A 12,055-nucleotide genomic window follows, 5' to 3' on the forward strand; every position below is an offset into this window, starting at 1 on the left:
TCTAAAAATTGTTTCTTAAAATTCATTAGTAACAATGAATGGATGCCAATGCAATATTAGGCAAGCTTGGCAGTAGAGCTTTGCAAAGCTTCAGTAGCCGATTTGATTTGGAGAAGGTATGGACCAATTTGGTGGCCAAATCTCCAAATCCAAATCAAATCAGGAGACCAATTTAAAAGGTCCAAATCAAATTGCAAGCCTCCAAATCAATTCAGAAAAAGATTCTGATGTCAGATGGATGGACTGATATACAAAGAAATCCTTTATTGAACATAATGTTAGCAATACCTGAATCAATATTCCTGAAAGCAATTGCTAACAAACCTTCTCATCATACAGGTGAATACATAGCCAAATTACTGAGTGAAGAGACTGAAAGTGCAGGTCCCTCCAGAGTACAAGCCCTTGTAACTGATAATGCAAGTAACGTGAAAGCTTCATGGCAAATATTAGAGGCAAAGTATCCTCATTTAATAGTATCTGGATGTCTTGCTCATGGGTTGAATCTTCTGGCAAAGAACATAGTAAGTGTGAATACAATAAAGACAATATTAGCAAACTGCAAAGCGATTGTGAAGGTATTCAACCATCATCATGTTGCTAATCAGACTTTGAAGAAATTACAGAAAGAGAAGCAGGGGAAGCAAAACTGCCCTCTTTTTGCCAGGAGAAACTAGATAGGGCTCCGCTACAAAGCGTTTGCATAGTTTGCTGCACACAAAGAACTGTTTGCTGTGTGCTTCACTAGGTAACACAGTATCCCAGATTATTCCCGTGGACATTCAGAAGCAGATTCTTGACAATAATGTGTTCTGGGTTCAAGTTCAAGAAGCATTCAGTTTGCTACTACCAGTTTCAGTGGCTATCAAGAAACTTGAAGGAGATGCACCAAGCCTTTAAAATATTCCAGAGATATTCAGACAAGTGAATGAAAATCAAAATGAGCTTTTGCCTTCTTCACCTCTATCCAAAAAGATTAATTATTTACTGCTCTTGATACAATTATGGAAGTAGCTAAGAATGTCCTGAACATTGATGAAATAGCCACGATGATAGGCATTGCTGAGTACCACGCAAAAAAAAACTTTGGAGCAAAGATATCATTTGGCAGGCAGCAGAAAATATGTCTCTTCTCACATGGTGGAAGGGATACGGTAACACCTGACTTATCCAGGATTGCTCTAAGAATCCTAAGCATTCCACCAACAGCAGCTTCTTGTGAACAGGACTGGAAGGCTTACAGCTCAGTCAAGACAAAAAAGAGCAATAGACTAACAAATAAACACACCGCTAAGCTTGTTTCTATTTCTCAAAATCTCTTGCTTCTGGAAAATCAGTCAGAAGCACAATTAGTGAAGAAGATACAATACGATAATAAGTTGCCCTTGCCCGTAGACTCATTGATAAAACCATCCTTTAGTGAAAGATAATGTGGTTCAAGTAGTTCTGAATCAGATTTGCCTCAATCTGATTCTGCAATGAAACTAATAAGTAGTGCAAGTGATTCTACAAATAGTGACAGTGAAACTGGAGGTACCGCAATGACCTCAGTGGAAGAGAGTTAAACTGTTGAAGTAGATGAATGGACAACCACAGCATATCATGCACAGTTCTTTGGGTGTGCTAAAATTAGTGCGTCAACAGTTTTCAGTGCCTTCGGTTTTTTTCTTAAATTTAAACAAATGATGTAAGTACATGCTATTGTGTATTGTCTTTCCATTTTCACAAATATTCCAATAAAAATAATTTCTTTCTACATAACGCTTTGAATTTGTTTGAATATATCATTTAAACCACATTAAGAGTATTTAATTTTTTTCCTAATCAAATATTTCAGCTCAAATACTTGTGGCTACTGGGATATAAAATTAACATGGGGGTACTTTTTTAGTTTTGCTTACTAAATAAAAGTTAAATAAACATGCTAAATCAGATTGTGCTCTATTTAGGGCATCAGAAAATTTTCTGGAAAATTTTCCAATTCAAAATTTACTGGAAAACCGACATCTCTGGCTCAAAGTAAGGAGGTTTATTTCAGCATGTCTGCCCTATATAACTATGCTTTACTATTTCCAAAAGTGTCAGTCTGTCTGATAACTAATTTACAAAACTATTTGGGGATACAATATCAAGAACGCTTGTAACTTACCTGCAGGACAGCATCCTTATATTCAAAGAATCCTTTGTTTGAAAGGTAAATTGACATTACAATCTGTTTGGGATAAATGGCATTACAATGCTTCTGTGTTATGGTATGGTAAAATAGTTACAAAGTCCCTAGCTTACAAACTATCAACACTGTTTTACCATTGGATCCTTGCTTAGTTTCAGCTCACTGCCATTCAACTAATGCTGTTGCTATAATATGTACTTATAACATCTACACTGATCTCAGCATTAACTGATGTAACCCCATTTTCATCATCCCTAATGCTTGGCAAGTGTCAAGCATAATATGATGTGAACATATGGCAGCTATAAACTTTGTGGGGGCTTGGTAGTCACTTGTTATAAGCAGTAAAAAGACTGCATAGTAATTAATATTAAAGTAATTTTAAGAGAGTAGACTCTGATACTACTAAGAGATTAAGATCATTACTTTGAAACTTCACATCCAAAAAACCCATAAAACACTATTAACAGCAGCTGCATCTACACATGCACTCAAGTGCAGAGTAGACTAATTAGCTGCAAAATAGAGCATCACTGTCTACATGTGAGATGCTATTAGGCGGCAGTAAACTAATTAATGCAGCCATAAGACAGTACTGTCAGTGTGGAAGTCCAAGGATCTTGGAGAGAGATATGTCCAGTTAATCCACCCCAGATTTGCTAATCCTCTTCAGTACTTGCCTGCTATGCCTTTGATATTAAAGAAAATCCAAAAGAAAAAAAGTAAATATTTGGAGGTAACTGTTGTTTTTCAATGCAACATCTCTGTCCACTCAGCCTCTTCACAGGGCTCTTTCATCCCCATACCCTACCCTTACCACACCAAATGTTTTGGGGTGCAATTCCTTAATTATATTCCATGCTAAGTGCACCAACACAGTCTTGAGAATGCTTATAAAGCACGTGCTGCATGGGTCACGAACCATTCCCAGCACTTGGGCTTACACCCCCACAAGTACCCCTCTAAGTCTGTCCTTAGGCTTACTTGCCCTTAGAATCTCAGATTAATACTTCTCTGAATGTGTTCATGATCACCTCCTACAGCCAGTGTTCAAATTAAGGACTGGAATTTTAGTTTTGTTCTGCTTTAATTCACAGGGTCCTGATCTGGAACAATAGCCAACTTAACTCAGTTCCCTGGCTTAGCCCCGTGTTCTGTCCCTGCTGAAGGGGAGAACTCCCATTTTCACAGGGCAGATCCCCTTAGCTGTCCCATCTCTTCTTCCCTTTAGGTAACAGACACACAAATGCCTCACTCACTGGATCAATTCCTTGCAGGCCTCCAGTTTGATGCTCTTACACCAGCTGTCACCTCAGGTAAGTCTCATAGCTTTCAGATCCTCCTTTGCTGGACTCGTTGAATCCCAGCTGGGGTCAGGTAATCTCTGCACCTCCATGCAGCTGCACAAGCACCTGCTCCTGCCAGTCCCCCTCTCCAGGGAAAACAACTCACCCAACCCCAGGCTTTTCTACTTCTGGGTCAGCTGCCGGAACCTATCTGGTCAGCTCCCCATTAGCCCGTTCTCCCTGCCAGCCCTGGCACCATCAATAAAGCCATAATTCTTCTCAGTTCTCACTTTACTGACTTCCCATGAAGGTGGGACACTCTCGTTCCCTCTGTTCCTCTGTCTTCTTACCAATTGTGCCAGGACATAAGTGCTGCCCTGTCACAGTCAGGGACAGTACTATCTTACCGTGGGGTTATTAACTGCAGTTAGACACAGACTGCAAGTGAATTGTGTGGGTAAATTGGACCTGGTAAACCCAGGCAGCAGAGGGCCAGGCTCCTGCCTGCCACCTAGCCACACAGCTCTACACTGTCAACACCTTCATGCCTCAGTCAGCCCCTCCGCCACTCAATGCCGCAACCTGGAGCCCAGGGCTGCCACCCTGTACTCCCAGCCCTGGCATAAATTGCTCCACCCTGGCTCAAATTGCTGTTGTCCCAACTGCACATGTAGATGCTGCACCCAGGAATAGTTTACTCCGGCTCACACTGCTCCAGACGTATTGCTTCGAATTAATTGCATGTGTAGATGTATCCAATAAGTAGTGTAAGTTAATCTTTATCATTTGAACCCACTACTTAAAACTTTAGTTTGACTTTAAGAACATATCCATATTTATGCTTTAAGAAGTCGTAAGTCAGTAGAAATAAAGCTTCATACCTCAGTGTCCTGAAGTTCACTTCCATCTTCTGTACCTTTCAATAATTCAATTAACCTCTTCTTCTCTTCCTCAAGCATAACCACTTGGTTCCCTGAATCCTTTGCCAACTGAAGTGTTTATGGGTAAAATGCAGAATAAAAACACTTAGAAACTAGGTTTGTTCATAAGACTGAAGATGTTTAAACAAGCAAAACTTTTATTCTCTGTGCAGCCAGTTAAAATCTAACCCTACGTAATAGTACCTAATGTTATTACCTTTTTTTAGCAAATCTGGTGGCTACCATAAATAAGTTGGTAGTCTTATTCCAGTTCCTGATATAGAAGACAACCCACCTCTATCATAATAAGAAACCTTCTGCAGAGAACTTTGACAAACAGGTCAAAAACCAAAACAAAGCATGGAAAGTTAAGTTCTGCCTAGATGAAAGTTGAGGAATTAAGATTTATCATAAATAGCAAACAGCTTGAATTGCATTGGTATACTTATTCAACAGGTAGATAATGTTAAGACTGCCCATCCAGTATGTTAAAGCTACATTAAATTATCTTTTTTCTTGTTTTTGGAAAAAATAATAATATTTGTCCAAAAATGGACTAGATGGGGAAGTACCTTTGCTGCTCCTATACGATCATCTAAAGGCACATTGGTCAAAACCTAATTTGGAAATGCCTCTAACTTTTAATTTTGGCAACCAATGAAGGCTCAATTCTGATCTTAACAGTACTTTGTACTATTAACAATTTACTTTATTTTACAATTTCATTCATTTTAATCTGATTAATTCTTATAAAATCTTTGATTAAAGAATCCAACTGTTCAGATAATGTAACTTTTTAAAAATAGTTTTCTGTAATTATCAGTAACTTGCTCAGTCATTTTTAATGTTAAGGCATTAATACATACCTCAATGTTCTTTTTAATAAAATCCTGATTTTTTTTACTTCTGGTGTTACTTTCATAGTGTGATTTTTCTGCTTTATTGAACAAGCCACTGGTTTCCATTTCATTTTGACAGTCTGTAGTTAAAACAGTTGTAAAAATTTGATTTGCTTCTCATTAGACTAAATCAATACTGAAAAAACAACAATTCAATTTTTTGCCTTGCTTAAATGTATAAACTAGAACACTTAATCTGACAAATGGTGAAAATGATAAATGGAAGGGAATTTGGTTTTTTTATTGATAGTATTAAACTGTATAATCATAGAATCATAGAAAATGAGGGTGGAAGGGACCTCAGGAGGTCATCATCCAACCCTCTGCTCAAAGCAGGACCATCCCAAACTGTATCACTCCAGCCAAGGCTTTTTCTAGCTGAGTCTTAAAAATCTCCAAGGCTGAAGAGTCCACAACCTCTCTGAATAACATGTTCGAGTGCTATACTACTTCCAGTGTAGCATCAGAAGCATTTCAAGAAGGAAAATATAGTAAATGAAAGTTTCTTGAGATGCTAACATATTAAAGTTTTCTTATATGTAAGATTACAGTTTTGTGAAGGCTAACTTTTTTTGATGGAACCTCACCACAAAATGTTAATATACATTTTCCTTTAAAAAAGGCTTTTTAAGCCTCAAATTAGACAGAGATTTTTAAGAAGTAATACAACTGTCTGGGGACATTTTAAGTGTGGTTCTTAAATAAAACAGATGAGGAACAGATGAGCCCCTCGATGTTCTGAAGAGGTCTGTAAATCATTTTAAAAAACAACTCACGCTAGAACTTGCAAGTTTAAAGTTGCTCAACAACAGTCTTAAATATATTCGTCATGACAATTTACATTCAAGTATATGTTCTGAGATAAGTAAAATCCTTTAAGCAGTTAATTCAACTTTGGGCTATTATCAGATGTAATATTTTCTGAACAAAAGTTTTTAAAATCCCATATAAAAAGTTTGTAAAATATGGTTTGTGCTATTTGGACTTTTCTTCTCATTTTAAAATGAAATGTTTTCTCACAACTACAACAATGATCCCACCCCTGCAGATTTATTAACTGAAAAATCCAAGCATTCACAGGCAATGGACCTTACAAAATGATCTTGCTGCCCTAGATATACAACAGATCTTTCTTACTTCCTTTACATTTTGGGATTAGAGGTAGATCTGGGGATTATCTGGCCTAGACAGGGAAATGTGTTTACTTCTCTTCAGATTTTCTCTTTAGATTGATCAAAGATGAACTAATCACAGCTCTTCAGAGTGTGTAAATTTCATTTAAAAAAATAAGATTAGAAGAATTCACATTCAAACAAAGAGAGTCAACTAAAAGCAAACACTGTAAACTGCAAAAGAAGCTCAACTCAGCCCTCTACACAGCATATACATAGGCCATACAAAGTTCTCGGAAGTCAAAGAAATCCTGGCTTTGTAAGTAAGCCTGCAGGAAGTGAATTTCCCAAGCAGAGTCCTCCATCCATGCCTCCCCCGTAAGAAACACGTCTGCTGCCCTTCAGCAGTTCAAATCCAGGACTCAACGGCAAGAGCTTCCAAAAAACTTGTCTTAACTGTTATCACGGAGAGAGATGACCTTGAAGTTAGCAAAAAACCTCAGGAGTTTAATGAATAAAAATGAACATGATGAATTTCGTCCACAAACCAATAGCCCATAAAACATAATTATATCATGTTCCTTATACAAAATATTGATCAAGAAAGAACCAGCTGTGTTCTGAACTTGTTGAAATTTCATTTGCCTTCAAATTTATTCTTCGCATAACATTTGCAAAAATCAAATGTAAAAGAGAGACAATGGTAGCAAGAAACATCAGAGGACTGCAGTTTGCTGTCCAACCTGGATGAAACAAAAACCACCCCTCCAGTCCAGAAGAACATTTAAGCACCTGTTTGACTTCAATAGCACTACTTGAGTAGATCCATTAATTTCTCAAGCAAGTGCTAAGAATAAAGCACAAACTTTCATAACCACTTCTACCAATTACTGTTCTCTGGAAGTCTAGCACCAGCCAAGGAAGCAACAGGTCTTAAGCTAACAAACCAAAACATGTTAAAAAAAGCCTTATTTGAAACAGTCTCACCTCTGCACTTGGTTCTAGTTATTGCTCCTGCTCTCTATCCCTCCAATTGTGAGGGAGTTTTAGCTAGGTCCCTCCTCTCATACTAAGCACCTGTTCTTGGCCAGACAGAAAGGAGATTCTTCTGAATCAGAGCTGTCCAACTTTGCAACAAAGGGCCACATATCCCATGGGCTGCACATCCCACCAGCCACACCAGTGGGGATGTCACAGATCCCCAGGATGCACACTGCGTGAATGCCTCCCCTTCCACTGCAACAGCCCCACATGAATGCCCCCTCCCACTGCTGCAGCAAATGCCTGCATAGATACCTGCTCTACTACCACACAGTGTACCAAGTGACCCCAAGCCTCGCCCTGAGCTCCCCATGCTATGCTGTGGTGTGCCATGCCACCCCCTGGGTAGGTGCAAAATGTGGAAGCTAGAGGAAAAAGAGGGAGCCTAGAGACTCCAGCTGCTGTTGCAGACAAAATGATAAGGGGAGTAGTGACTTGGTGGGAGCCCAGGGACTGCAACTTAATCACTCACAGGCCACCAGTTGGACAACCCTGTTCTGAATCATATAATGTAGAAAGAGACAAAAATGAGTACCTTCAACATGGTATTGGCCATGACAACCTAAAGTACCTCATTACTAGTCCAGTGACATCATGCATACACAAAAATTAACCCTCTGAGTAAATAATCAATTGCTTTTTCAAAAAAGGAAAAAATATTGATACGGTACATGATACTTTTCCTTTCGTCATTAAATCTGAATTTTAAATTACAGCATTAGAGCTGGGCAATTTCTTTTCAATAAATATATTTGCTATAAAATGTTATTTCTGAGTAAGCTAAGCTAGTTACAAATTCATGTCAAATTAAGCAAGGAGTATTGGCTGAAAGTACTGGAGAAAACTTGAAGAAGTGTCTAAATGTTTAGTGCTGCCATTTTCAAAACAAAATATTTTGCTTTGAAAAAGCTGATATTTTGCATTTTGAATGGGTTTTTTAAATAAAAATATAACATTTTATATCTAAATGGCACTTTTCATTTCAAACTGATCTTAACTGAAAAAGGAAGGTGTTAAAAAAGTTATGTCAGGCTGAAAAAAGTCTTTCAGGTTGACTAAAAACAACAATTTCATTTTATTGTATCGTCAAAAACTTCAGATTGTTGTTTTGGTTCTATCTAAACCAATTTTTTCCCCAATTTTTCACTTGATTCTACCAGCTACACTATGAGATATGAAGTCCACAGGTTTACTCAACAATTATAAGACTGTAATAAGTATTTACCATGAGAAGACTGTTTTCCGTTGCAATCATAATCATGTGAATAAATCTGTGTATTAAATATTGAAATAAATGTTTCATCCTCTTCAGAATGGGAAGGTTCTGCTAATTAAAAAAAAGCATATTCAATAACTGTTGAGTATTTTTTAAATAGGTTTCATTATTTAATAGGATATATTGGAGACTATTCTCACAGTAAGATATAAGTGTCACAGAAATACACTGCTGGTTTTCTTGAAGTAGATACAATAATATTATAATAAAAATATTTTACAAAAGATAAAGGAAGAGGGTTAAAAAAGTGCTTACCTGGGGAAATAAAGGTCATTATGTACAAAAGTAAACAGCTTTACGATACATTGTAACATTATTTGCCATTTTTGTCTGTAAAGTCTGTTAGAGCAGGGGTTGGCAACCGGGGGTATACATACCCCTGGGGATACTTGGACAGGTCCTAGCAGGTGCACATGGATGGGCGGGGATGGAGCACCGCCACCTCCCAAGAGCAGGGCCAGGACAGGGCAAGGGCAGTGTGACGTGGGAAAGCTTGCACGCACTCCAGCCCGGTAAGCTTCCCTACCCTGTCCAGGTTCTGCTCCTGGAAGGTGGTGGCACTCTGTCCCTACCCACCCACCATCTCCACCCACCCACTCAGTGTCTGACCACATGCTCTCCGCCCCAGCTTGGCGTCTGGCTGTGCACACCACTTGTCATCCGGCTGCCAGGGGTACTTAGACTAAAAAAGGTTGAAAACTTCTGTGTTAAGAGTTTTTGAGCAAAAGAATACAAGGAATGGGAGGAGGAAGATTTTTGTCTAGTTATTTTAATTCTGGTATGTTTGTGGGCTCATATAGTGCTGGTGATTGTATAGCAAGGGATAAAGCCCAAGGCCAAAATGTTCAAAAGTTTCAGTAGACACGAACAGCCATTAAACCCAGATGTTCCATCAAGTCTTTAAGGCTACTCACAGACATTAAAAAAAACCCCTGCACTTTACCAGAAGCAGCAGCACATTACTTCAACCCGGCTCCACAGCGTGTGTATAGATTGGGAACTTATGCTGGGCTTTTTGTTGCTTTTATCTTATAGTTCATTCAATCAGCTATTAGAGTAAAAACACCAAAAAGCCCCACTAAAGCACCCAATCTATACAGACATTGGGCAGGCTGGGTCCAACTAACGCATTGCCTCTTCTAGGTATGTGCTGAGCTCAGCGCATGAGCACACTGAGTTTAAAGTACAGCACAGTTTGGGGGGGGGGTGTTTAATGTCTGCAAGCAGCTTAAATGCCCAAGAAATTTTCATAGCTGGTCTCTGGCTGCACCCAAACTGTTAGAGTTCCAAGTAGCCTGGGTCAAGAGTATGATCTGGAAGAAAGAGTGCCCACACATCCCAATTCTCAACGGCTGCCTCGAGTATTTAGAAAGTTACTCATGCTTCTTGCAAGAATTAGTCATGGAGTGCAAATGAAAATATTCAAAGGGCAGTCCATCTCTGCAATCTGTGCACATTTAAACAAAGATTGCATACTATAAGGGCCCAACATACTTTTGAAAGAACAAGTGTAATTTCTCACATAGAAAACATACCTTCCCCCCAAAATGAGCCCCACAAAATTGGGATGCATGTATTAAGCTGATTTTCTGCCCAGGGTTGCAAACACCTTGGTTTAATTCCTGTTCCACAGTGTAGCAGCTGTGGTATTACTATTCAGGCAGCTGAGTGAGTTAATTGATTTAATGGCTCATTGTTTTTCACTCTATAGATGTTACGGTTTTCCCTTTTTAACAATGTTGATGTTCCACTAATCAAGCTAGGCTTTCTTAGGAAAATTTTGCTACTTGCTAGATGCTTCTGGTTTCTCTACTGCACGGCCTCTTTAGCCATCCTCTTCAGCTCTTCTCAAAATCATAGATCCACCCAAAGAAACAAGTCTTAAACTGAAACCCTAGCAACTGCTGTAGTTATGCAGGAAAGGGAGGGTGAGTCACATGAAGATTAGATTCTGCCCCTGATGTGTGCAGCCATAACAACTTTAGAAAAAACTCAGTTTTCATCCTGCTTTTCAAAAATAAGGCATGTGTTACATTTGAGGGCATGCTGCATGCAAGAAAATATACTAATCTCAAAACAAAAGCTTCAATTAATGTTATCCTACTTGATTAAAAGTATGATAATGGTTGCATATAGCGACCAAAGAAAGCAAATTTATGACTGCAGCATCTGCCACAAAGTGGGATATACATGTTTCTGCAGCCACAGCAGTTGAGGTAAATGATTTCATAGTTGGAGCTGGCATTTAGTTTCACAGCTTCTCTGCATTATTTGGTGTTATAAAAAAATCCCTAAATATTCAAACACTGGGATGAAAGTGATTTACATTCAAATCACTTTATTTTCAAATCAGAGCAAGATCCTCTGCTGTCAATCATACAAAATGGACCTGAGGGGAAAAAAGAACTAGCAAGTCTTATAAAACTCGAAGGCAAAAAGGATCCTAAAAAAATCTCAACCGTAGAGAACTCCCCCTGTGCCACACAACAGAATTTAAATAAAAAAGGAAGTGAACTGTTAATAACCACAGCTTTTCTCTCCACATTTACAAGACTAAAAGATGTATGAAGGCATATTCTTGTCATCAGATGCTGACATCTACTGGACTGTTGTACATACACCCCCCCCCCCATACACACCCACTTTGGTTAAGTCTATAAGGTGCAAATCTACCCTGCCTTCTACTTGACTTCAGACAAACACGGCTAATTACAGTTTAAATCTCTGAGCCTTCTTGCACAGGACACTTAGCACATATTTTATCCAAGATCTTAGTAAACATTATAATGCTGTAATGAAAGTTAGAAGATGTTCTGCGAAGTAGCATGGTAATACTTTCTATAGAGGACTGTCAGTCCCAGTAGCAGCACCACTTGGGAACTGACTCAAGACTCCAAATGCAAAGAGAGGCTAGGACTCACAATCAGCTGATTTTTGGTCCCAGGCCTGTGACCACACCAGTCTCTCTAACCAGCTCCATTGCAGTCCTGGTGCAGAGACTGAAAATCAGATGATTATTAGTCTTAGCCCAGAGATTTCAGCAGAGCCAATCTAAGACTCCTGTGACTTTTTATCTCAACCCTGGGACCCAGTTAAAGCCAGTTCAAGACTCCATGCAATCCTGGGGCTGGGCCCACAATCAGCCGATTATCTCCATGAAGCAGCCCCATGTTGGCTCAATGTGTTACTTAAAACAACCTGGAAATATTTTTCATTTGAAAAAGGTATGTCTGCTACAATATAATAGGATATGACAGCATTTGACATTTTAAGCATGTTTATCATACACTAAGTGTCCCAAGCAATCAGACCCTTGCATTCCCTGACAAACATTTAACTAAATAAATA

At 38.8% G+C, this 12,055-nt stretch overlaps 1 protein-coding gene across 5 annotated transcripts in view; it reads right to left on the bottom strand.

Annotated features, from left to right (window-relative positions):
- Window positions 1-12,055, bottom strand: part of FSIP1 (fibrous sheath interacting protein 1) — a 203,002-nt gene that overhangs the window by 160,944 nt on the left and 30,003 nt on the right. For all 5 annotated transcript variants that reach the window (XM_019518978.1, XM_019518981.1, XM_019518977.1 and 2 more), the window contains 2 exons: window positions 5,246-5,358; window positions 4,341-4,448 (listed from right to left, as the gene is read on the bottom strand). In XM_019518978.1, the coding sequence (XP_019374523.1) occupies window positions 4,341-4,448; window positions 5,246-5,358 (221 nt within the window). The remainder of the gene's footprint in view (window positions 1-4,340; window positions 4,449-5,245; window positions 5,359-12,055) is intronic.

Source organism: Gavialis gangeticus, unplaced genomic scaffold, assembly GCF_001723915.1.
Source record: "Gavialis gangeticus isolate Ggan-Ray unplaced genomic scaffold, GavGan_comp1, whole genome shotgun sequence".
Classification (NCBI taxonomy): domain Eukaryota; kingdom Metazoa; phylum Chordata; order Crocodylia; family Gavialidae; genus Gavialis; species Gavialis gangeticus.